The sequence below is a fragment of the Hordeum vulgare genome, chromosome 3H, assembly GCF_904849725.1.
Source record: "Hordeum vulgare subsp. vulgare chromosome 3H, MorexV3_pseudomolecules_assembly, whole genome shotgun sequence".
Classification (NCBI taxonomy): domain Eukaryota; kingdom Viridiplantae; phylum Streptophyta; class Magnoliopsida; order Poales; family Poaceae; genus Hordeum; species Hordeum vulgare.
The window spans coordinates 382,741,968-382,765,155 of record NC_058520.1 but is presented as its reverse complement, the minus strand read 5'-3'; the positions used below and the strand labels follow the sequence as shown (position 1 = coordinate 382,765,155).

The window sequence follows — 23,188 nt, the reverse complement described above, 5'->3', positions numbered from 1 at the left end:
AGCATGTAATTAATGAAAAAAAACATATAAATCACACATAACAAGATAAAATGAGTCTAGAAGCTAATAAATAGTAACACATGCATGTTACTGATCCAAATTACTTAGTCTAAGAGGGTCCTTACCATCAAGGCATGTACAGATAGTAAGCAGCATTTAACTATTACCACGTAGAAATTTTTGTGACAACGGTTTTGCCGTTGTATGGTGTCTAATTTCTGACAGATTATCATATGATTTGTCTATATCACTGTCTGAAGTATTGTACATGTTCTTAAGAAGTTGATGTTTAACTTTGAATTCCAACTTATACAAGTCGAATATACTCTTGCTTTATTGCACCCTGCAAATAAATTACAGATGTCCATCTATTCTCTCCACATCAGCGGAGGTGGTATTCATCTCCAGTCCAGTAACAAGGTTACACACCATCTAAACCACCATTACCCTGAAGAAATTGGCCGCTTCACCAGATGACTGAATGAAATTGTATAGTAATGTACAGTGCTAGTCACTTCACCCACCAAAAGAAATCCCAAAAAAAAACAACCCCAGTGTCTTATCCCTGCAAAATCTAATGGTCTGATGGTACTTGCATATCACTGGGAGGTGAACGGCAAATTTCACCTGCTCCAAGCTTCTGATAGAAAGATGTACGGGAAGGCTTTGCTTGGAGGTTAAAGTAGTGGATTGCAGAGATATTGTGGCAGAGCCAGAAAAGCAGGAGCCAGATGCATCACCAAGACGGAAAATGCTCACAATCAAGAACGCCCAAATTGGGACAATACTGATTGAAACAAAGTAGAAAATGCGTCAGCAGTAGTCCCATCCTCGACCTTAATTTTGAGCTGGGCCTTCGCTGATGCTGTGTTCACAATGCATTCTACAAGGTAGACGGCAGCAGCCCCAGCTTTCTGACCATAAAAGTAGAACTTGTAATTTGGAGGCTGACCGCCTGAAGCAATGCATTGAATGTAGTTGCTTTGCATATGACGAATGAGCGATTGGGGATTCATCAAAGAAGCTGCTCCTTGTGGACTTAAAGAGCATTCCTACAACAGAACAAACCATTTAAGAGAAGAATATTTGTTAATTACAATTTCAAACTTATCAATGTGATGAATCTCAAGGGCGGACCCACACAGGAAAACGACAAACCTAAGCTGAATAGCTGATCATCACACAGAATCCTCTTGTGCAATAATACCAAAGTAAAATCACAATAACCAAATGAAACCATTGAGAGGAACATAGAACATCACTACATCAGAACTGCTAATTTCAAACTCAGCTGAGATGAGCTTCATGGACAAATTAGACAGCAGCAGCACATAGGCAATGACATTTCAGGAGCGATCACCTTCTAAAATCGTAATAAACTTGACCGGGCAATGAGAAAAAGACACAAGACTATGTTGCGCTGCCCATAATCATGAAATGTAGCAGGGACAAAAACTTAAAAGCAACACACCTGAGAAAAGGATAATGCTAGTTGGCCCCATTTCTTCTGGAAAGTCGGAGGATCTAGCACAGGCTTTGAGTTGAGGGCCAGTGCAGGAGGCGGTGGAGGTGCTGGGGTATCAGGAACACCAAGTCCAAGAAGATCATCGAGACTGAAGTTTGTTTGTGTTGAATATGTCGAACTACCAGGATTTATTAGTGCAGTTTCAGCTGGTGTTTGCGAACTGAGCAAGTCGGAAGGAGCATTGTATGTAGAGGTGTAAGAACCATTGCTACTTCTTATACCGTTGTCCTCTTTATCTGAAGTACTTAGCAGAAGATCATTATCGTTTTCTTGGTATCTTTGGGCAGAAATGACAGTTTCTGGAGCCTCTGCCCCAACAGTTAAGTTTGCAAGATCTTCTGAGTATTCAAATGTTCCACGATGTTCCTTGTCGGTAAACATGTAAGAGGGCTGCAATCCACCAAAGATGTCAATACTTCTCATGTAAATTTCCAAAATAAAAATTGCGGACCATTATATTTGAGTAGCTGATTTGCTACAAATTATGCTCCAATCTTATCTAGCAGTAGTCAATGACAACAATTGCACATCATACTGGTATTAAGTTCCCATCTTAGCCATAACACCAGTGGATTTCTAATCACAGAAAGATGTGAACAAGCACATCTCTTGCAACTCAACAAAGACAAGATCGACACGTGACATGGACTCTTTTGAGATGCATTAACTCAACTTGCCTAAAGCAGGAGTTCAGAAACTGGTTACTGAGGTTCCTAACTAGCTTTACAGTTGAAGACTGCTACCCAGCAAAGCCTTTGCTTATAGGACAGTGCTTAATCTAATCTATGCTGAGATGCATGAATTTGCAACATTAACCAAGTTCCGTGTGGTTCTTTTTATGAACTGAACCACTTGCTTTAAAAGGTTGAAGCATGTGAGACCACACTGTTTTGCTTGGCACTGCAGGTGATTATACCCGATAATCAAACAAAACCCATGAGCTAACTGTTTGTTTATTAGTAATTACCAAATTACTACTTTTTCTTGACAGTTAACCAAATTACTACTTTCAAATGCCTCCACCGAGAGCTAACGAATATTGGTAGAAGGAAATGAATTTCTGTTGCCCCGACTGCAATATTTGCCACTCAAGCTTTGCTATGCCAAAACATGATCTTCAGCACCTTCATCAGTCATCACTGACAACAAAGGCAGTCCGCAAACAATGTTGTCAGATGTTCTGAACATACATAACCCCCAAGATGCACTAAGGGCCTGTTTGGTTGGAGACTAATTTTGCCAAACCAAAGTGTGGCAAGCCATTAAAGTGTGGCAAGCCACGAAGTGTGGCTGAAAAAACGAACGCCAAACTTTGGCAAAAGTTGGCAAAAAAATTGACTCTATGATAAATGGGCCATAGCGACAATAAAGTGTGGCAAGCTAAAGTGTGACAAAAACCAAACATATGCCAACTAAACTGTGGCTGCCAAATTTTGGCTTGGCAAAGTGTGGCTGGGAACCAAACAGGCCCTAAATGTTGCAACATACAACATGCGCCAAATGTGACACATGCCGGGGATGGTAACAACAAAATTTTGATAGAGGTATCGGTGAATGGAGTTATCAGTGTTTGACATTTTAATGACGATTACACGTCAGATACCAAATTAAGTTATGTACCTTCTGATATACAACTGATAGGCTGTTAAATTCATCAAATATCCGATCTTTGATTTCACTGCTCTGTGTGTCTGCAAATACAGAGACAGCTTGCTTCGGAGGGTTTACTACACGCTCAGCTACAGCCGGATCATATTGTAAAAGCCTGTAGTAGAAAAGTGCTCGGTCATGAACATCCTGCAATGATGTCACAGTTAAGCTAAAGAAACAACATTTTTACCATTTGTTCTGATATGAATAATCCAACAATATCATTAAAAAAATTCTAACCTGGTGAGTATCAGCTAGACCAGCAGCTAATGTAGCCCCTAATGTCTTCTGTGTCTCTGGTGGTCTCTTAAAGAAACATTTCATCACCGCAGTCAGAAGATGCAAACGAACCTGAAAAAAAGATATAACTGGAAGAATGATGTGAAGTTCAACATTAAGTACCTACTGGCTAGGGCCATGACAGTGGACCATGGCATATAACGGTCTGAAAACGAAACAGAGTTATATGGTGATTCCAAGTAAACTACTTGGTTCAAGATATCAACTAAAAGACGGCAAGAGAATTGTCTTAGTGTTAACACGCTAGGATGTGAGTTTCACTCATGAACCACACTATTCATTACAGTAAAACTTGATGGGATTCAACTTTACAGCCTGTATAAGCCAAGATTGCAATCATCACCATTTCCAGTTCTAATTGAATGTTTTAACCTTTATCTTAAACATGTATGCTACCAGCAAACCATTAGATACTACATAACACAAAATCATGAGCGCACATGATTAAAGAATTGTTGCGAGAATATATTTTTGACATACATATAGGACAAGGACAATAGCAACTCGTATTCTGCCATGGAAGATTACTTTAGCCAGCCATGTAAATTTCATACGGAACTTTAAGAAAGAAAAATGCATACCGAAACCCACATACACATCTTAAACGGACAGGGAATACGAACAACACAAAACAAGAAAAGTGTTATTGGTACCTCGGGAGACTGCTCCTCATCCCAGTTCACAACGATATTTTCAAGAACATATGGAGCATCATGCATATCTTGAGAATATTCACCCAACATCCATATGAGAGCTGCTTTGCCTTTTGGCTCTTGAATATTTTGACTACTAATATTTCCAACAACAGCTATACAATCATGGCTCCATTGGGGATATTTCCTCAAGAGATCTTTCACCAAGACCTGCATTTCAATTTTTATTTAGGCATAAAAAGATGCACAGTTGAATGTAATCCTACAAGATTTTACCCTCGGTAAGGATCAATAACTAGCATTATAGAACTTACAAGAGTCTCAGCAGTCACATAATCCTTGTCCATTTCAAGAAATTGTAGAAGCCTATCAACGATAGCATTCACATCATATTGCTGCAGAGCTATTTTTCCAACTGCTCTGATAGACTCTCTTGCAATTGGTACATCAACATTTCCAGCGTATTCACACAGCTCGGTTACTAGCAGGAAGAAAAATATGGCATGAGCATTTTAGGGGGGAAAAGGCAACTGGACTAACAAATATATCAAATATTTTGCAAGATATATGACACCATCAGATATCTGGTATACCAATTTCATAGGTGTTGCTCTCATTTGCTATAGCAGTCAACATCTCAAGTTTCAGCTTCTTCACATACGAAGGATCACTAAACTGGCAGTAGAAACTTTTGTAGTCGGAAGAAAATAACATGGGAGCACGCATCACCAAAAGATGCAGATGACATAGCACTGAATATGATTGCTCCGGACTCCCAGCACCTACCAGAGTAAGCAAAGGTGCCTTTATGCGTTCATAAACCTAAAATGGAGGGTGCAAACAGGATTCAGAATATAATCAAGATCTCATTTCACTTAAGAAGTCTATAACAGTGACATAAAAAGGAAAATCCAGTATATTGGTGTACGCATATCTAACTATAAGCATGAGAAAACAAATAGCTGAAGTGCCCTCTGAATGATGAAATTTGATGACTACATGAACTCCCAGAAAATAGATATATGTATACTGCTTATGTGAAGTGGTATTCAGTGTATTTGATTGCATACAAATAGGATAAAAATTAAGACTTCCACAAATTTAGTATAAGGAGCATAATTGTGCTGCAAGAGTAAGACTGCATATCCAGGAACATAATGTGTGTAACACTCTGTACACCTGCTGGTGAACATCGGTCATTGACATCGTCAAGTGGAGAAACACTTTGATTGTTGCCAAAACAACAGCTCCATTTGCATGCTGAAGTCTATCCTCAAGCAGGTTCATTATGTCAAATATTTCATTATTATCAGATGGTAGGAACTTTGACGCCAACTCAAGAACATGGCACTGTGCCCACTCACTGAATTCTTTGATTCTGCAATTCAAAATTAAAGAATTTGAGTAAATGCACATACGAAGTATTGCTAACAAAATCTTCAAAGGTGGGAACTCACTTGTTTAGCAAGTAAAACACCACTGGCTTGCTATATAGTGTCTCAATCTCCCTCCCTGCTGCCTCTGAATTGGCAGCTTCTAGGGTCCATATCTCAAGCAGTGAATGCAAGCAATTGGCAACCACCTGGAGATTTCGGAAAGGTAATCAGGTTACCTAAAAAATGGCATTTACAAGAGATAAACTAAAAAGTGAAAACTGGTCAGTTGAAACAAGGCCCAATTAAATCGACTTGTCAAATGAAATATGTCGGGTTAAGTAAGAATTTCCTTCCTCAAGACAGGACCTCTTAGCAGGCAGGCCGACCTGTCAATCCTTTCTATAAGACTACAAACGAATACCACAGACTAGAAGATTACAATGGGTCCTATTTGGGTGCAAAATATGCACAGTATTCCTAAGACCGAAGGCGTGTGGCAATTCCAGTAGTTAGCAAAGTATTTTGTTTTTAAACTTACAGGCTTGAAGACATATAACTAGTCGATGTAAGAGCATCTCTAGCAGATCCCCCAATAGTTATATTTGGGAGGAAATTTTCTGGTTTGAGGGAATAAGGCCTATCTAGCAGATCCCTCAAGCCAATAATCCCTGAAAAATATAATTCTGCATCTCTTAAAATGCAGCCGTCCATCATATTTTTGCTCTGGAGACGCAGCTTCTCGGTAAATTTAAGCAGCCGCTCGACCTTCTTCTCGGCGTGGCCAATAATCCTGCAAACCAATAAGGCCGATCTAGCAGATCCCTCAAACCAATAATCCCCCAAAATATAACTTTGCATCTCTTAAAACGCAGCCCTCCATCCTATTTTTGCTCTGGAGACGCAGCTTCTCACTAAATTTAGACAGCCACCCAACCTTCCTCTCGGCGCCGACCCACCTCGCCCCGCCTCTCACCACCGCAGTCGACCCCCAGGTGATGGAATCATTCCATGCCACCAGCCCGCAGCCCCATCACCTTCTCCTCACTCGTCGGCGCCGGAATCGACATTTTCGCAGCCCCATCACCTTCTCCTAACTCGTCGGCGCCGGAATCAACATTTTTGCAGCCAACGAGGTTGCCTTCATGTAGCTCCACCCGGTCAACGCCAAGGTCCGTTTTTGCCGAAAATCGAACCGGTCAACCTTGGAGATGGTGTAGCAAACTCAAGCACGGCCCTAGCCGGCCGACAGCGCAGGAACCAGCAAAGTAGCCCACCACGGTTGTTGCACAAATATCCCCCCGCTTTCGTCGCCTCCACGCCTGGGAATAACCTCTGCAGCCTTAGGCACTATTGCTTGTGTCATCCGCCGCCGTTCGTCCCTACCGAAGTTTCGTCACCAACCGCCACCTCTCCAACCCTGTTTGCCCAAAAGGTGTTTGTCCAATTGCCTCTATAACAACAACAAAGCCTTTAGGCTAGAGCTGAAATCCATAATATCTATAGTATCTCGAAACCAACTCATGGTTCTGGCATATGGATAGCTAACTTCCATGGACCCCTGTACATGGCGAGTTCTTTGCTGATATTCCAGTCCTTCGGATCTTACGGACACCTCCCATTGCAAGTTTGATCTACCCCGACCTCTCTTGACATTCTCAGCGCGCTTTAGCTGTCCGCTATGCATTGGAGCTTCTAGAGGCCTGCGTTGAGTATGCCCAAACCCAGGGGCGGAGCTCATTGAACCCTGCCGTATGCACTGGAATACGGGTAGAAGAATTGGCTAGTAATACCTATCAAATGAAAAGGCCCAATGCATCAAGGTGACTCAAGAGTTGTGCATCGGGGTCGGCCCTTTTCAGCGACGCGTGACTGACCCAACACACAGCAGTATGTGCGCGTTCCCACCCACGTACTAGTCACACATTTGTAAAAAAAAACGTATTAGTCACACGCAGCCTAATCGATCCAGCTTTCACTAATAATAAAATTATTTATCGATCCAGCTTCCTAAAAAACCTAATCGATCCATCGACCAATTAGGTTTTTGCAGACGAATACTAAACCAGTCTTGCCGTCGGCCGTCGCGTACACAGGCGGCAGCGGCAGCCGGCAGGGCGCCGGACGCAGGACACCGCGGGCGACGCAGCGGCGGTGACAACACCACGCACACAAGCGACGCTGCACGCCATCGGTCGGTCTGGAGCTCGGTAATTTGGCAACCTTTCTAGTCTTGAATCTTCGTTCCTGTATTGTTGTACGCTGTGTGTGCATCCGTGGATTACAAATAACAAATGTGTGTGGCATTTTCTTGGGTTGTAACTACTAACCGGGGTATATTTTATTTATCTATACAAGTCTGAATGTCTCAGGTGTGATTTATAATTTGTCAAATACAGATACTATGGACAAGTTTATACTCGAAAGAAAAGTCTCAACACAGGATGTTCCGGAAGATATAAATTGGGAAGAGAAAAAAATCAGTAATGATCCGGGCAAGATAAAATTGATAGAAGATTACCATCCTAATTTGGAAGAAAATGTTTTACTAGTAAGTTTAATTCTATGTGTACCTTGTAGGTTATTGAACCTTGTTGTCCGATAATTGGAATTTGGAAACACAACATGATCTTTTTCAAGTAATTTTGATCCTTGTTTTATTATTATAGTAAGCATTTTGATGGCTACATTTTGTTTTTACAAACTGCTTTTTGTTATATCCAATCATGTGTGCTACAACTTATGAAACACACCTTTATTCAATACATTCGTCGCTTAACTTTTTAAGCCTTTTTAATGTGATGCATCGGGTAACATTTGCTCCAGCTCCGCCCCTGCCTAAACCATCTCAGACGATATTGGACAAGCTTCTCTGCAATCGGTGCTACCCCAACTCAATCCCGTACATCATCATTTCATCATTTCAGACCCGATCTTTCCTTATGTGGCCACACATCCATCTCAACATGTGCATATCTGCTACACCTAACTGTTGAACATGTCGCCTTTTAGTTGGCTAACACTCAGCGCCATACAACATTACTGGTCGAATTGTCATCCTATGGAACCTGCCTTTTAGCTTTTGTGGGACCCTCTTGTCACAGAGAATACCAGAAGCTTGGCGCCACTTCATCCATCCGGCTTTGATTCGATGGCTCACAACTTCATCGATATCACCATCCTCCTTCAGCATTGACCACAAATACCGAAAGGTGTCAAGGTACTACCTGCCCACCAAGACTAACCTCCTCGTGCCTAGTAGTAACGAAACTGAATGTTTTTTTTTCTGTTTTTCATCGAAGAAAGGTCTCAAATGGATTAGGTAACTCTCCAGCATAACTCTCCAATGTGTACAAGTGGGAGATCATCTTCAATGATTCATCGTCAGAGAAAGATGATAAATTCAAGTTGGTGGTTGTCATGGTCGCTATGGAAAAGGATTTCAGGAGACTAAGGCGTAGTTCTCAAATTGGCTGAAGGATGTTTCTTCGAGATAGGATCATGGGTCATGATGGTCTAGTGAGGGATTCTTCGCGTCGAATGCAATATATCCCCCTTACTATTTTCAGCTCCAATTCCGGATGCACCGGGATCTCTTCAAGTACATTGTGAAAATTGTGGAGAAACTGGGAAGGAACACAGCGGGAACATCAAGTGCAAGTCCATTGTTGAAGATTACAACAGCAGTGCGAGTCCTTGCTTATGGATGCCCGGCTGATTCTATGGATGACCATGTTCTACGTGAAATGATTCTACAATGTTGTGATCAAGATCTATTAACCGGAGTACTTGAGGGCTCATGGCAGAAAATGAAGAGAGAGGTTGGCCAGGGATCTTGGATTCACGGACTATGCATTGGACATGTAAAAAATTGTCATGTGGTATGGTAAGGTCACTACAAAGAGCATTGACATGATCCAACAATGATTCTTAAGGAAGTTGCATCACATGGTCTCTCGATTTGGCATGCATACTTCAGGGTGCCTGGTTGGCTGCCTCTCACAATAATCTGAATGTCCTATAGCAACCTCCTCTTTTTGCAAGGCTTGTTGCCGGAGATAATCCATCTTGCAACTATGTTGTCAATGGCCATGAGTGCAACATGGGATACTACCTATACTACCTTGTCGATGGTATCTATCCTCCATGGGCCATATTTGTGAAGACAGTCCACCGTCCTAAAGGCGACAAGATATCTCACTTCGCAATGTGTCAAAGACGCTTTGCGATTGTCCGTGACCCTGGTGAGTATTGGAAGCCTCTAACCCTGTGGCAGATCATGAGAGCATGTGTTATCTTGCACAACATGATCATCGAGGATGAGAGAGAGAACCCAGAAGACTTTCGGTATCTCTACAATGGTTTCGAGGTGGAGTCGAAACATAACCCAAAATAGGATCGAGAACCAAGAAGCTCACAACCAACTTCAAGAAGATCTTATTGAGCATCATTGGCGACTTCATAGCACTTGATTCTTGTGCTTTCATCATGTTTATTTGGATTCTTAGTTCATTTGGACCGTATGTTGTGTTTGAGTTTGAATAGTTATCAAGTTTGAGAACAATAAATTTGGTATGTATTTGACTTGTGTGTACTTGAATTATGAAGGTTTGATTTAATATGTGGTGATTAAGTTTGAAAACGGTTGGATGAATTGGTAAAAGAATGTTTTTGAGGGATTAATTTTTAGGGGATCTGCTAGATGAAGAAAAGTTTAATCCCCTCAAAAACAGCTTTTTCTGGGTTAAGGGATGCATTTTGCAATTATAGGATAGGGGCTCTACTAGAGATGTTCGAAGATTTGCACTCAAAGTCATTTCCATTTGACTCGGTATGTTTATATGTACATACAAGGGTCATGGTATCATTCCTTCATCGTTGTCAATACGCACATAGACTAGCCCAAGGGACTAGCGGCAAATAATGGAAATCAATATCTACAGCGGTACAATCGATAAAAATAGAGGCCAGTCGATGGAAACAGATGGAGTATTGTAGAACAATCGATGAAAATAGAGGCCGGTCAATGGATACAGATAGTATTGTAGACGACGATGATGTAGGCATGCATGCTCAAGCATGCCTTCACTGACACAAGAGACATGGTGACAAGCAAGAAATAAATGAACTGAGAATGAGAGACAGTGAGCCTTTTCTCGGTTTTTGGAACAAGTCTGGGTGGAGTTTGGGTGCTCCAAAAAGAAAAGTACAATGTCGGGAACACTCCCTCCATTTCAATGAATAAGCACGCACGCATTCCAAAATTGAACTTTGCCCATAAATTAGACCAACCAAATGTGGGTTATATGTAACAAAAATTATACCGTTGTATTCGTATCGGAAGAAGTTTCCAATGGTATGATTTTTAAGTCAGAAAACATATATTATTGGTAATTTATGGTCAAAGTTGGATTTTAAATGTGTGCATGCCTTATTCACTCGAATGGAGGGAGTGCTATGGTTATAAGGCATACTTGAGTGGTGTCTCGTGTGTCCTCACTAGTTTCTGGTGGATCCGTCAATTTTCTTCTATTCACCATCACTGACATATCACGCTTCGTCTCAACCTCTATTGGGGAAGCAGTAAGCAGGGTAACTCACAACAACAGTGGATACGGAATCTATCTCCTCTTTCTGATCCTTAAATCAAAATCTTCAATCATATTTTCTCAGATATACAGATTGATTTTGGTTGAAACCAAGAGCGTCAGTTCCCCAAATTGTACTTGTATCTAATAAATATATCCGAATCAAACTCCAGATCACAATATCTAATCCAGAAACAGATCGACGCAGATTCAGTGTCAGATCAGCTGGATATAATATAATATGTTGGAACTAAAAACACTAGGGTATATATGTCAAGCTACCTGTAAGACTAATCCTGTAATTTCATTACCAATGGGATTGTGAATTTGAAAGAAGCTACCACAGCTGGTTCTGTATGTAATTATACTTTCTATCACAACGTCCTTTGGAAAGTTGACAAGTTGGTACAGTAACCAATTACTTCTAAATATTTATACTGAGGTTGATAGCATGGTTATATCAGCTGGTTGGAATTTCCTTTGTGATGGACATCCGATGCAAAGTACTTACATTTACTCAATGCATCACATGATAGTACATATTTAAACCAACAAGGCATAATTAGCCACAGCCTACTATATGATCAAACAAGCAAGATATAAACCAAATAGTTTTTCAGTGAGAGGACAATCATAACTTGCAGCTTAACTCAGTTCCATGTAACAAAATTCAATTCCTGTTGAGATTAACTTCCGGTTTAATCAATACAATGCATGCTGCGATTTTTTAGGCAGCATAGTTATTCCATCATTGCACGCATGTAGAATAACATGGTCGCCAGAAAACAAAATAACGATTTCATCAAAACAATTCGTAGCATGAAAGCTCACCTGAGCATCAGGGTCCGAGAGCATAAGTGCCTTGAGCGCAGCAGGCAGGTCAGCGTCGAGGCAGGTGGTAGCAGATATGTGATACAGCTTTGCAGCACCAACAGCAGCGACCATCCGAACGTAGGCACTAGGGTCCTTCAGCCCTGTGGTGAGCGGCGTAACAAGGTACTCGACAAGGTTTGGAACGCGGAGGGAGCAGAGGCTGCGGAGAGCAAGGCCGCGGATGGTGGGGTCCTGGTCGCGGCAGTCGCGCTGGAGGAAGTTGATGGTGAGGAGGGCGAGGTCCGGATGGGCGCGCGCATGGACACCGACGTAGAGGTAGCACATCTTCTTGAGCACAACGTCGGAGGTGGCGGAGCAGAGCACCATCTCCCCGAACGCCGCCGAGACGTCGATACCTGCGGTCATGCAAGAGATCACCCGCTTGAAGACATCCCGGCGCTGATCATCAGCGTCTGGTGCACGGCTCCCCGCCAGCTGCCGCAGCTGCTGCTTCAGATCCGACACCTCGCTCTTGCTGCACACTCAAATTGCCCCAATTGATTAGTTAAGATTCGGGAGGCCAGCGATTTTGAGGGCCAGAGAAGGAAGTGGTGTACCCGGATGGTTGGGACGGGGAGGCGGACTTCGCCGGCGAAGGCGCCGTGGGAGCCATGGCGGAGGGCTTGGATCTGGGCGCGCGTGGGGAAGACGACTGCAAGTGGTGGTTTTGTCCGGTGGGCACTTGGATCTGGCCAGGGCGAGTACGAGACGCTGATAAGTGGGCCACATCATAAAATACGTTTTTCCTCTTGTGCTTACGGATTCTAAGCAAACTGTTGGATTGTTTACGTGAAAAAAAAGAAAACGCTCACCGTCAACCCACTGAAGAGTAACTCAGCGTCCGCCGCCTTCTCTGCGCAACACGTGTTCAGATGGGCCTCACACGTCTTCACCTTTCCGATTCCTGAAACATCTGAAGCACATCGTCAACCGCATGGCGAGAACCCTCTTTGGTTTCATCGTCGCCGCCGCCGCCGCGGCGCTCCTCCTTGTCGTCCTCATGCCGGCCCTCGTCGCCGCGCAGGCCCCCGCGCCGGCGCCCACCAGCAACGGTGAGCCATAAGACTCTGGCGTCTCCCCTTCTGAGTTGCTTCTTTCCTTCTGAATTTCTTCTCACTTGTTTTCTTGTCAATACGTGCAGCGTCTTCGATCGACCAGTGCGTCGCCTACCTTCTGATGATCCTGACCCTGGTGCTCACCTACCTCATCCCATCCGTTGGACGCCTCCTCCCCTTACAAGCTCTTCTGAGCATGTCTATGTTTCAGAAACTCGAGCGTTGTTTCAGGAATTACCGGGTGCTCAGCCGAAGCGTGTGCGAAGAAAAAAAACTACAACAAAGCGATTGTTTCAGAAACTCGAGCGTTGTTTCGGGAATTACTGGGTGCCCAGCCGAAGCGCGCGCGAAGAAAAAAAACTTCAACAAAGCGATTGTTTCAGAAACTCGAGTGTTGTCTCATGAATTAACGGGTGCCCAGCCGAAGCACGCTCGAAGAAAAAGAAACTGCAACAAAGCGATTGTTTTAGAAACTCGAGCGTTGTCTCACGAATTATCAGGTGCCCAGCCGAAGCGCGCGCGAAGAAAAAGAAGCTGCAACAAAGCGATTGTTATAGAAACTCGAGCGTTGTCTCAGGAATTATCAGGTGCCCAGCCGAAGAGCCGCGCGCGGATTGAACGGCTACGCATGTAGATCACACAGCTATCAAGGTGGATGATGTTTTCTAAACATCACCCGGCGGATGCGTAGCAGACCCTAAAAAAGGATACCTTAGGCAGCGCACCTTGGAGATATGCCCTAGAGGAAATCATTGTGATGATATATTTTTATGTGATCATGAATAAAGAGTATAAATTGTATGGTAAGTGTCATAAATGGTCTCTAGTCGAAAGGGTTGTCGGGCCTCTAGGACCGGGGTACCCAGGCTCGTGGGCGTGCGATCCTGTGCGCGACGCCGTGGCGAGAGCTTGGTTCGGCCCACCAGCAAGCTCGGCAGGGAAGACCCTCGTGAGGGCCCCTACCTCGCGAGGCAGGCGTCAAGGGACCATCATCCAGGATCACGAGGGGACGCTCGCGACAAGGGCGCGTCCCAAGACCAGCCCTGAGCTTTCACGAGGCGGGCTCGCCGAGGGCGACGTAGCAGGGCCCCATGACCCTACTCCTCCGCGTGGGTGACACAGGTTGTGCAGGCGATGCAGGAGCAATGCTAATAGGCACCGACAGGGAGGGTTTCCCTTCCATGCTAAAAAATCTAAGCCGGCTGGCGTGCTCCCGAAGCGACTCCCAAGGGTTTCCCGATCGGTGCAAGCAGGCTAAAGCTGGGGCTCGGCAGGACGGAGGTCACCCCCAAACCCACCAGCGCGTCATGAAGAGAAGCTTTTGCAGGCGAAGACCACCTTTGTGAGGGCGGACTCCAGACCCTTTCGAAATGGTCGTTGTGTCAACCTGATGACCCACAAGTATAGGGATCAATCGTAGTCCTCTCGATAAGTAAGAGTGTCGAACCCAACGAGGAGCGGAAGGATCTGACAAGTGGTTTTCAGCAAGGTAAAATCTGCAGGCACTAAAATTGTCGGTAACAAGTGATTGTGTGACAAGATGATTCGTAGGAAGCAACAAGTAACAAAAGTAGCAACGGTGCAGCAAAGTGGCCCAATCCCTATTGTAGAAAGGTACAAGCCTGGACAAAGTCTTATAGGAGGAAAAACGCTCCCGAGGACACACGGGAATTTCTGTCATGCTAGTTTTCATCATGTTCATATGATTCGCGTTCGTTACTTTAATAGTTTGATATGTGGGTGGACCGGCGCTTGGGTATTGCCCTTACTTGGACAAGCATCCCACTTATGATTAACCCCTCTCGCAAGCATCCGCAACTACGAAAGAAGAATTAAGACAAAGTCTAACCATAGCATTAAACTAGTGGATCCAAATCAGCCCCTTACGAAGCAACGCATAAACTAAGGTCTAAGCTTCTGTCATTATAGCAACCCATCATCTACTTACTACTTCCCAATGCCTTCATCTAGGACCAAATAATGGTGAAGTGTTATGTAGTCGACGTTCACATAACACCACTAGAGGAAAAACAACATACAACACATCAAATTACCGAACGAATACCAAATTCACATGACTACTATTAGCATGACTTATCCCGTGTCCTCAGGAACAAAAGTAACTACTCACAAAGCATAATCATATTCATGACCAGAGAGGTAATGAGTAGCATCAAGGATCTGAACATAAACTCTTCCACCAAACAATCCAACTAACATCAACTACAAAGAGTAATCAACACTACTAGCAACCTTACAAGTACCAATCAGAGTCGCGAGACGGAGATTGGTTACAAGTGATGAACTAGGGTTTGGAGATGAGATGGTGCTGATGAATATGTTGATGGTGATGGGTATTGGGAATATGCCCTAGAGGCAATAATAAATTAGTTATTATTATATTTATTTGTTCATGATAATCATTTATTATCCATGCTATAATTGTATTGATTGGAAACACAGTGCATGTGTGGATACATAGACAAAACATTGTCCCTAGTAAGCCTCTAGTTGACTAGCTCGTTGATCAAAGATGGTCAAGGTTTCCTGACCATAGGCAAGTGTTGTCACTTGATAACGGGATCACATCATTAGGAGAATCATGTGATGGACTAGACCCAAACTAATAGACGTAGCATGTTGATCGTGTCATTTTGTTGCTACTGTTTTCTGCGTGTCAAGTATTTGTTCCTATGACCATGAGATCATGTAACTCACTGACACCGGAGGAATGCTTTGTGTGTATCAAACGTCGCAACGTAACCGGGTGACTATAAAGATGCTCTACAGGTATCTCCGAAGGTGTTCGTTGAGTTAGTATGGATCGATACTGGGATTTGTCACTCCGTATGACGGAGAGGTATCTTGGGGCCCACTCGGTAATACAACATCACACACAAGCCTTGCAAGCAATGTAACTTAGTGTAAGTTGCGGGATCTTGTATTACGGAACGAGTAAAGAGACTTGCCGGTAAACGAGATTGAAATAGGTATGCGGATACTGACGATCGAATCTCAGGCAAGTAACATACCGAAGGACAAAGGGAATGACATACGGGATTATATGAATCCTTGGCACTAAGGTTCAAACGATAAGATCTTCGTAGAATATGTAGGATCCAATATGGGCATCCAGGTCCCGCTATTGGGTATTGACCGAGGAGTCATTCGGGTCATGTCTACATAGTTCTCGAACCCGCAGGGTCTGTACACGTAAGGTTCGACGTTGTTTTATGCGTATTTGAGTTATATGGTTGATTACCGAATGTTGTTCAGAGTACCGGATGAGATCACGCACGTCACGAGGGTTTCCGGAATGGTCCAGAAACGAAGATTGATATATAGGATGACCTCATTTGATTACCGGAAGGTTTTCAGAGTTACCGGAAATGACGAATGGGTTTCGGGTGTTCACCGGGGGGGCAGCCCACCCCGGGGAAGCCCATAGGCCTTGGGGGTGGCGCACCAGCCCTTGGTGGGCTGGTGGGACAGCCCAAGAAGGCCCTATGCGCCATAGATATAAAGTCAAAGAGAAAATAAAATAAAAAAGGAGGTGGGAAAGGAGAGAAGGACTCCACCTTCCAATCCTAGTTGGACTAGGATTGGAGGAGGACTCCTCCTCCCTTGGTGGCGCAGCCCTTGGGGCTCCTTGAGCCTCAAGGCAAGCCTCCCCTCCCCTCCTCCTACATATATGGAGCTATTAGGGCTGATTTGAGACAACTTTTGCCACGGCAGCCCGACCACATACCTCCACGGTTTTACCTCTAGATCGCGTTTCTGCGGAGCTCGGGCGGAGCCCTGCTGAGATTAGATCACCACCAACCTCCGGAGCGCCGTCACGCTGCCGAAGAACTCATCTACCTCTCCGTCTCTCTTGCTGGATCAAGAAGGCCGAGATCATCGTCGAGCTGTATGTGTGCTGAACGCGAAGGTGCCGTCCGTTCGGCACTAGATCGGAGTAGATCATGGGACGGTTCGTGGGACGGTTCGCGGGGCGGATCGAGGGACGTGAGGACGTTCCACTACATCAACCGCGTTCACTAACGCTTCTGCTGTGCGATCTACAAGGGTACGTAGATCGGAAATCCCCTCTCGTAGATGGACATCACCATGATAGGTCTTCGTGCGCGTAGGAAATTTTTTGTTTCCCATGCGACGTTCCCCAACAGTGGCATCATGAGCTAGGTTCATGCGTAGATGTCTTCTCGAGTAGAACACAAAAGTTTTTGTGGGCGGTGATGTGCGTTTTGCTGCCCTCCTTAGTCTTTTCTTCATTCTGCGGTATTGTTGGATCGAAGTGGCTCGGACCGACATTACTCGTACGCTTACGAGAGACTGGTTTCATCGCTACGAGTAACTCCGTTGCTCAAAGATGACCGGCGAGTGTCGGTTTCTCCAACTTTAGTTGAATCGGATTTGACCGAGGAGGTCCTTGGATGAGGTTAAATAGCAATTCATATATCTCCGTTGTGGTGTTTGCGTAAGTAAGATGCGATCCTACTAGATACCCATGGTCACCACGTAAAACATGCAACAACAATTAGAGGACGTCTAACTTGTTTTTGCAGGGTATGCTTGTGATGTGATATGGCCAACGATGTGATGTGATATATTGTATGTATGAGATGATCATGTTGTAATAGTTAATATCGACTTGCACGTCGATGGTACGGCAACCGGCAGGAGCCATAGGGTTGTCTTTAAACTAACGTTTGTGCTTGCAGATGTGTTTACTATATTGCTAGGACGTAGCTTTAGTAGTAATAGCATGAGTAGCACGACAACCCCGATGGCGACACGTTGATGGAGATCATGGTGTGATGCCGGTGACAAGAAGATCGTGCCGGTGCTTTGGTGATGGAGATCAAGAAGCACATGATGATGGCCATATCATGTCACTTATGAATTGCATGTGATGTTAATCCTTTATGCACCTTATCTTGCTTAGAACGACGGTAGCATTATGAGGTGATCTCTCACTAAAATTTCAAAACGAAATTGTGTTCTCCCCGACTGTGCACCGTTGCGACAGTTCTTCGTTTCGAGACACCACGTGATGATCGGGTGTGATAGACTCAAAGTTCACATACAACGGGTGCAAAACAGTTGCATACGCGGAACACTCGGGTTAAGCTTGACGAGCCTAGCATGTGTAGACATGGCCTCGGAACACATGAGACCGAAAGGTCGAGCATGAATCGTATAGTTGATATGATTAGCATAGAGATGCTTACCAGTGAAACTATTCTCGACTCACGTGATGATCGGACTTGAGATAGTGGATTTGGATCATGTACCACTCAAATGACTAGAGAGATGTACTTTTTGAGTGGGAGTTCTTAAGTAATATGATTAATTGAACTAATTGTCATGAACATAGTCTAATGGTCTTTGCGAATTACGATGTAGCTTGCGCTATAGCTCTACTGTTTTTATATGTTCCTAGAGAAAATTTAGTTGAAAGTTGATAGTAGCAAACTTTGCAGACTGAGTCTGTAAAACCGAGGATTGTCCTTGTTGCTGCGCAGAAGGCTTATGTCCTTAATGCACCACTCAGTGTGCTGCACCTCGAGCGTCGTCTGTAGATGTTGTGAACATCCGACATACACGTTTCTCATGACTGCACGATAGTTCAGTGCAAAATACTTAATGGCTTATAAGCAAGGCGCCGAAGACGTTTTGAAACGTCACGGAACATAAGAGATATTCTAAAGAGATGAAATTGTGATTTCATGCTTGTGCCCTTGTTAAGAGGTATGAGACCTCCGACAAGATTCTTTGTCCACGAAGTAAAGGAGAAAATCTCAATTGTTGAGCGTGTGCTCAGATTATCTGAGTACGACAATCGCTTGAATCAAGTGGGAGTTGATCTTCCAGATAAGATAGTGATGGTTCTCCAAAGTCACTGCCACCAAGCTGTGAGAGCTTCGTGATGAACTATAACATATCAAGGATAGATACAATGATCCTTGAGCGATTCGCGATGTTTGACACTGCGTAAGTAGAAATCAAGAAGGAGCATCAATAGTTGATGGTTAGTAAAACCACTAAGTTTCGATAAAGGCAATGGCTAGAAGGGATACTTCATGAAACGGCAAAGCAGTTGCTGCACTAATGAAGAGACCCCAGATTAAACCCAAGCCCGGGACTAAGTGCTTCTGTTATGAGGGGAATGGTCACTGAGGCGGAGCAACTCTAGATACTTGGTAGATAAGAAGGCTGGCAAAAGTCGAAAGAAATATATTTGATATACATGATGTTGATGTGTACTTTACTAGTACTCCTAGTAGCACGAGGGTATTGGATACCGGTTCGGTTGCTAAGTGATTAGTAACACGAAATGAAAGCTACGACATAAATGGAGACTAGCTAAAGGCGAGGTGACGATACGTGTTTCCAAGGTTGATATGATCAAACGTCGCACACTCCCTCTACCATCGGGATTGGTGTTAAACCTAAATAATTGTTACTTGGTGCTTGCGTTAAGCATGAACATGATTGGATCGTGTTTATTGCAATACAATTATTCATTTAAAGAGAATAATGGTTACTCTATTTCCTTGAATAATCACCTTCAATGGTTTATTGAATCTCGATCGTAGTGTTACACATGTTCATGATATTGGTGCCAAAAGATACGAGTTAATGATGATAATACCACTTACTTGTGGCACCGCCGCTTGAGTCATGTTGGTATAAATTGCATGAAGAGGCTCCATGATGATGGATCTTTATACTCACTTGATTTCGAATCACTAGTGACATGCAAATAATACCACATGAGCAAGGCCTTGTTTTGACATTTGATGTATGCAATCCAATGGGTGCTGAGGCACGTAGTGGATATCATTATGTTCTTACTTCAATGACGATTTGAGTAGATACAAGAGTATTTACTTAATGAATCACAAGTCTGAAATATTGAAAAGTTCAATTCTGTTTCAGAGTGAAGTTCGTCGTAACAAGAGGATAAACTGTCTACGATATGATCATAGAAATGAATATCTGAGTTACGAGTTTTGGTACGCAGTTAAGACAATGTGGAAATTGTTTCGCAGTTCATGCCACCTGGAACATCATAGTGTGATGATGTGTCTGAACGTCATAGCCATGCACTATTTGGTATGGTGCATGCTATGATGTCTCTTATCGAATTACCACTATCGTTTATGGGTTGTGCATTAGAGACAACCGCATTCACTTTAAATAGGGCACCGCGTATTTCCGTTGAGATGACACAGTATAGATTGAGGTTTAGAGAAATCTAAACTGTCGTTTCTTGAAAGTTTGGGGCTTCGACACTTGTGTGAAAAAGTTTCACTCAAATAAGCTCAAACCCAAAGCGGATAAATGCATCTTCATAGGATATCCAAAACAGTTGGGTACATCTCCTATCTCAGATCCGAAAGCAAAGTGTTTGTTTCTAGAAACGGATCCTTTCTCGAGTAAAGGTTTCTCTCGAAAGAATTGAGTGGGAGGGTGGTAGAACTTGATGAGGTTATCGAACCATCACTTCAACCAGTGTGTAGCAGGGCGCAGGAAGTTGTTCCCGTGGCGCCTACACCAATTGAAGTGAAAGCTGATGATGGTGATCATCGAGCATCGGATCAAGTTACTACAAAGCTCGTAGGTTGACAAGGTCGCGTACCACTGCAGAGTGGTACGGTAACCCTGTCTTGGAGGTCATGTTGTTGAGAAACAGTGAACCTACGAGTTATGGAGAAAGCAATGGTGGGCCCGGATTCCGACAGATGGCTGGAAGCCATGAAATCCGAGAGAGGATCCATGTATGAAAACAAAGTGTAGACTTTGGAAGAACTACTTGATGGTCATAGGACTATTGAGTAAAGATGGACCTTTAAAAGGAAGACAGACAATGATGGTGATAAGTCACTATTAAGAAAAGCTCGACTTGTCGCAAAGATGTTTCCGACAAGATCAAACAGTTGACTATGATGAGACTTTCTCACTCGTAGCGATGCTAAAAGTTTGTTAGAATTATGTTAGTAGTTGCTGCATTATTTATGAAATATTGCACATAGGATGTCAAAACATTGTTTCCTCGACGGTTTCCTTGAGCAAACATTGTATGTGATACAACCAGAAGGTTTTGTCGATCCTAAAGATACTAACAAGTATGCAAGCTCCAGCGATCCTTCAATGGACTGGTGCAAGCATCTCGGAGTTGGAATATACACTTTGATGAGGTGATCAAAGATTTTGGGTTTGTACAAGGTTTATGAGAAACTTGTATTTCCAAAGAAGTGAGTGGGAGCACTATAGAATTTCTGATAAGTATATGTGGTTGACATATTGTGGATCAGAAGTAATGTAGAATTTCTGTAAAGCATACAAGGTTGTTTGAAAGGAGTTTTTCAAAGGAATACCTGGATTGCGCTACTTGAACGTTGATCATCAAAGATCTATGGAGATAGATCGAAAGCGCTTAATAGAAGTTTCAACAAGATGCATGCCTTGACAAGTTTTTGAAGGAGTTCAAAGTAGATCAGGAAAGAAGGAGTTCTTGGTTGCGTTGTGAGGTGTGAATTTGAGTAAGACTCAAAAACCGACCCCGGCAGAATAAAGAGAATAGACGAAGGTCATCTTCTATGCCTTGGCCGTAGAATCTGAAGTATGCCATGCTGGGTACCGCACCTGATGTGTGCCTTAACTCAAAGTCTATTGAGAGGTACAGAGAGTGATCCATGATTGAATCACTAGCAACGGTCAAAATTTATCCTTAGTAACTGATGGACTAAGGAATTTTTCTCGATTATGGAGGTGGTTAAAAAGTTCGTCGTAAAGGGTTACGTCGATGCAAGCTTTGACACTAATCCGAATAACTATGAGTAGTGAAACGGATTCGTATAGTAGAGTAGATATTTGGAGTATTTCCGAATAGCACATAGTAGCAACATCTATAAGATGACATAAAGATTTGTAAAGAACACACGGATCTGAAAGTTTCAGAACCGTTGACTAAAACCTCTCTCACGAGCAAGACGTGATCAGACCCCATAACTATATGGGTGTTGGATTCGTTGGAATCACATGGTGATGTGAACTAGATTATTGACTCTAGTGCAAGTGGGAGACTATTGGAAATATGACCTAGAGGCAATAATAAATTAGTTATTATTATATTTCTTTGTTCATGATAATCGTTTATTATCCATGCTATAATTGTATTGATTGGAAACACAGTGCATGTGTGGATACATAGACAAAACACTGTCCCTAGTAAGCCTCTAGTTGACTAGCTAGTTGATCAAAGATGGTCAAGGTTTCCTAACCATAGGCAAGTGTTGTCACTTGATAACGGGATCACATCATTAGGAGAATCATGTGATGGACTAGATCCAAACTAATAGACGTAGCATGTTGATCGTGTCATTTTGTTGCTACTGTTTTCTGCGTGTCAAGTATTTGTTCCTATGACCATGAGATCATATAACTCACTGACACCGGAGGAATGCTTTGTGTGTATCAAACGTCGCAACGTAACTGGGTGACTATAAAGATGCTCTACAAGTATCTCCGAAGGTGTTCGTTGAGTTAGTATGGATCGATAGTGGGATTTGTCACTCCATATGACGGAGAGGTATCTTGGGGCCCACTCGGTAATACAACATCACACACAAGCCTTGCAAGCAATGTAACTTAGTGTAAGTTGCGGGATCTTGTATTACGGAATGAGTAAAGAGACTTGCCGGTAAACGAGATTGAAATAGGTATGCGGATACCGACGATCGAATCTCAGGCAAGTAACATACCAAAGGACAAAGGACATACGGGATTATATGAGTTATATGGTTGGTTACTGAATGTTGTTCGGAGTACCGGATGAGATCACGGACGTCACGAGGGTTTCCGGAATGGTCCGGAAACAAAGATTGATATATCATTTGATTACCGAAAGGTTTTCGGAGTTACCGGGAATGTACCGGGAATGACGAATGGGTTCCGGGTGTTCATCGGGGGGGGGGGGGAGCCCACCCCAGGGAAGCCCATAGGCCTTGGGGGTGGCGCACCAGCCCTTGGTGGGTTGGTGGGACAGCCCAAGAAGGCCCTATGCGCCATAGATAGAAAATCAAAGAGAAAAGAAAAAAAGGAGGTGGGAAAGGAGAGAAGGACTCCACCTTCCAATCCTAGTTGGACTAGGATTGGAGGA

General features: G+C 43.4%; 1 protein-coding gene and 1 pseudogene across 1 annotated transcript; one reads left to right on the top strand and one right to left on the bottom strand.

The window, feature by feature from the left end:
• Nucleotides 1-310: 310 nt before the first annotated feature.
• On the bottom strand, nucleotides 311-12,645 carry LOC123443920 (beta-adaptin-like protein A). Its single transcript, XM_045120485.1, has 11 exons — nucleotides 12,520-12,645; nucleotides 11,921-12,437; nucleotides 5,586-5,710; nucleotides 5,308-5,506; nucleotides 4,722-4,950; nucleotides 4,443-4,609; nucleotides 4,129-4,338; nucleotides 3,416-3,526; nucleotides 3,146-3,322; nucleotides 1,472-1,915; nucleotides 311-1,052 (listed from the first exon to the last, which is right to left on the bottom strand). Exons 1-11 carry the CDS (start codon nucleotides 12,573-12,575, stop codon nucleotides 762-764), a joined length of 2,526 nt encoding a protein of 841 aa, XP_044976420.1. The 5' UTR covers nucleotides 12,576-12,645; the 3' UTR covers nucleotides 311-761.
• Nucleotides 12,646-12,896: 251 nt separating this feature from the next.
• On the top strand, nucleotides 12,897-13,211 carry LOC123441782 (annotated as a pseudogene).
• The last annotated feature ends 9,977 nt before the right edge of the window (nucleotides 13,212-23,188 follow it).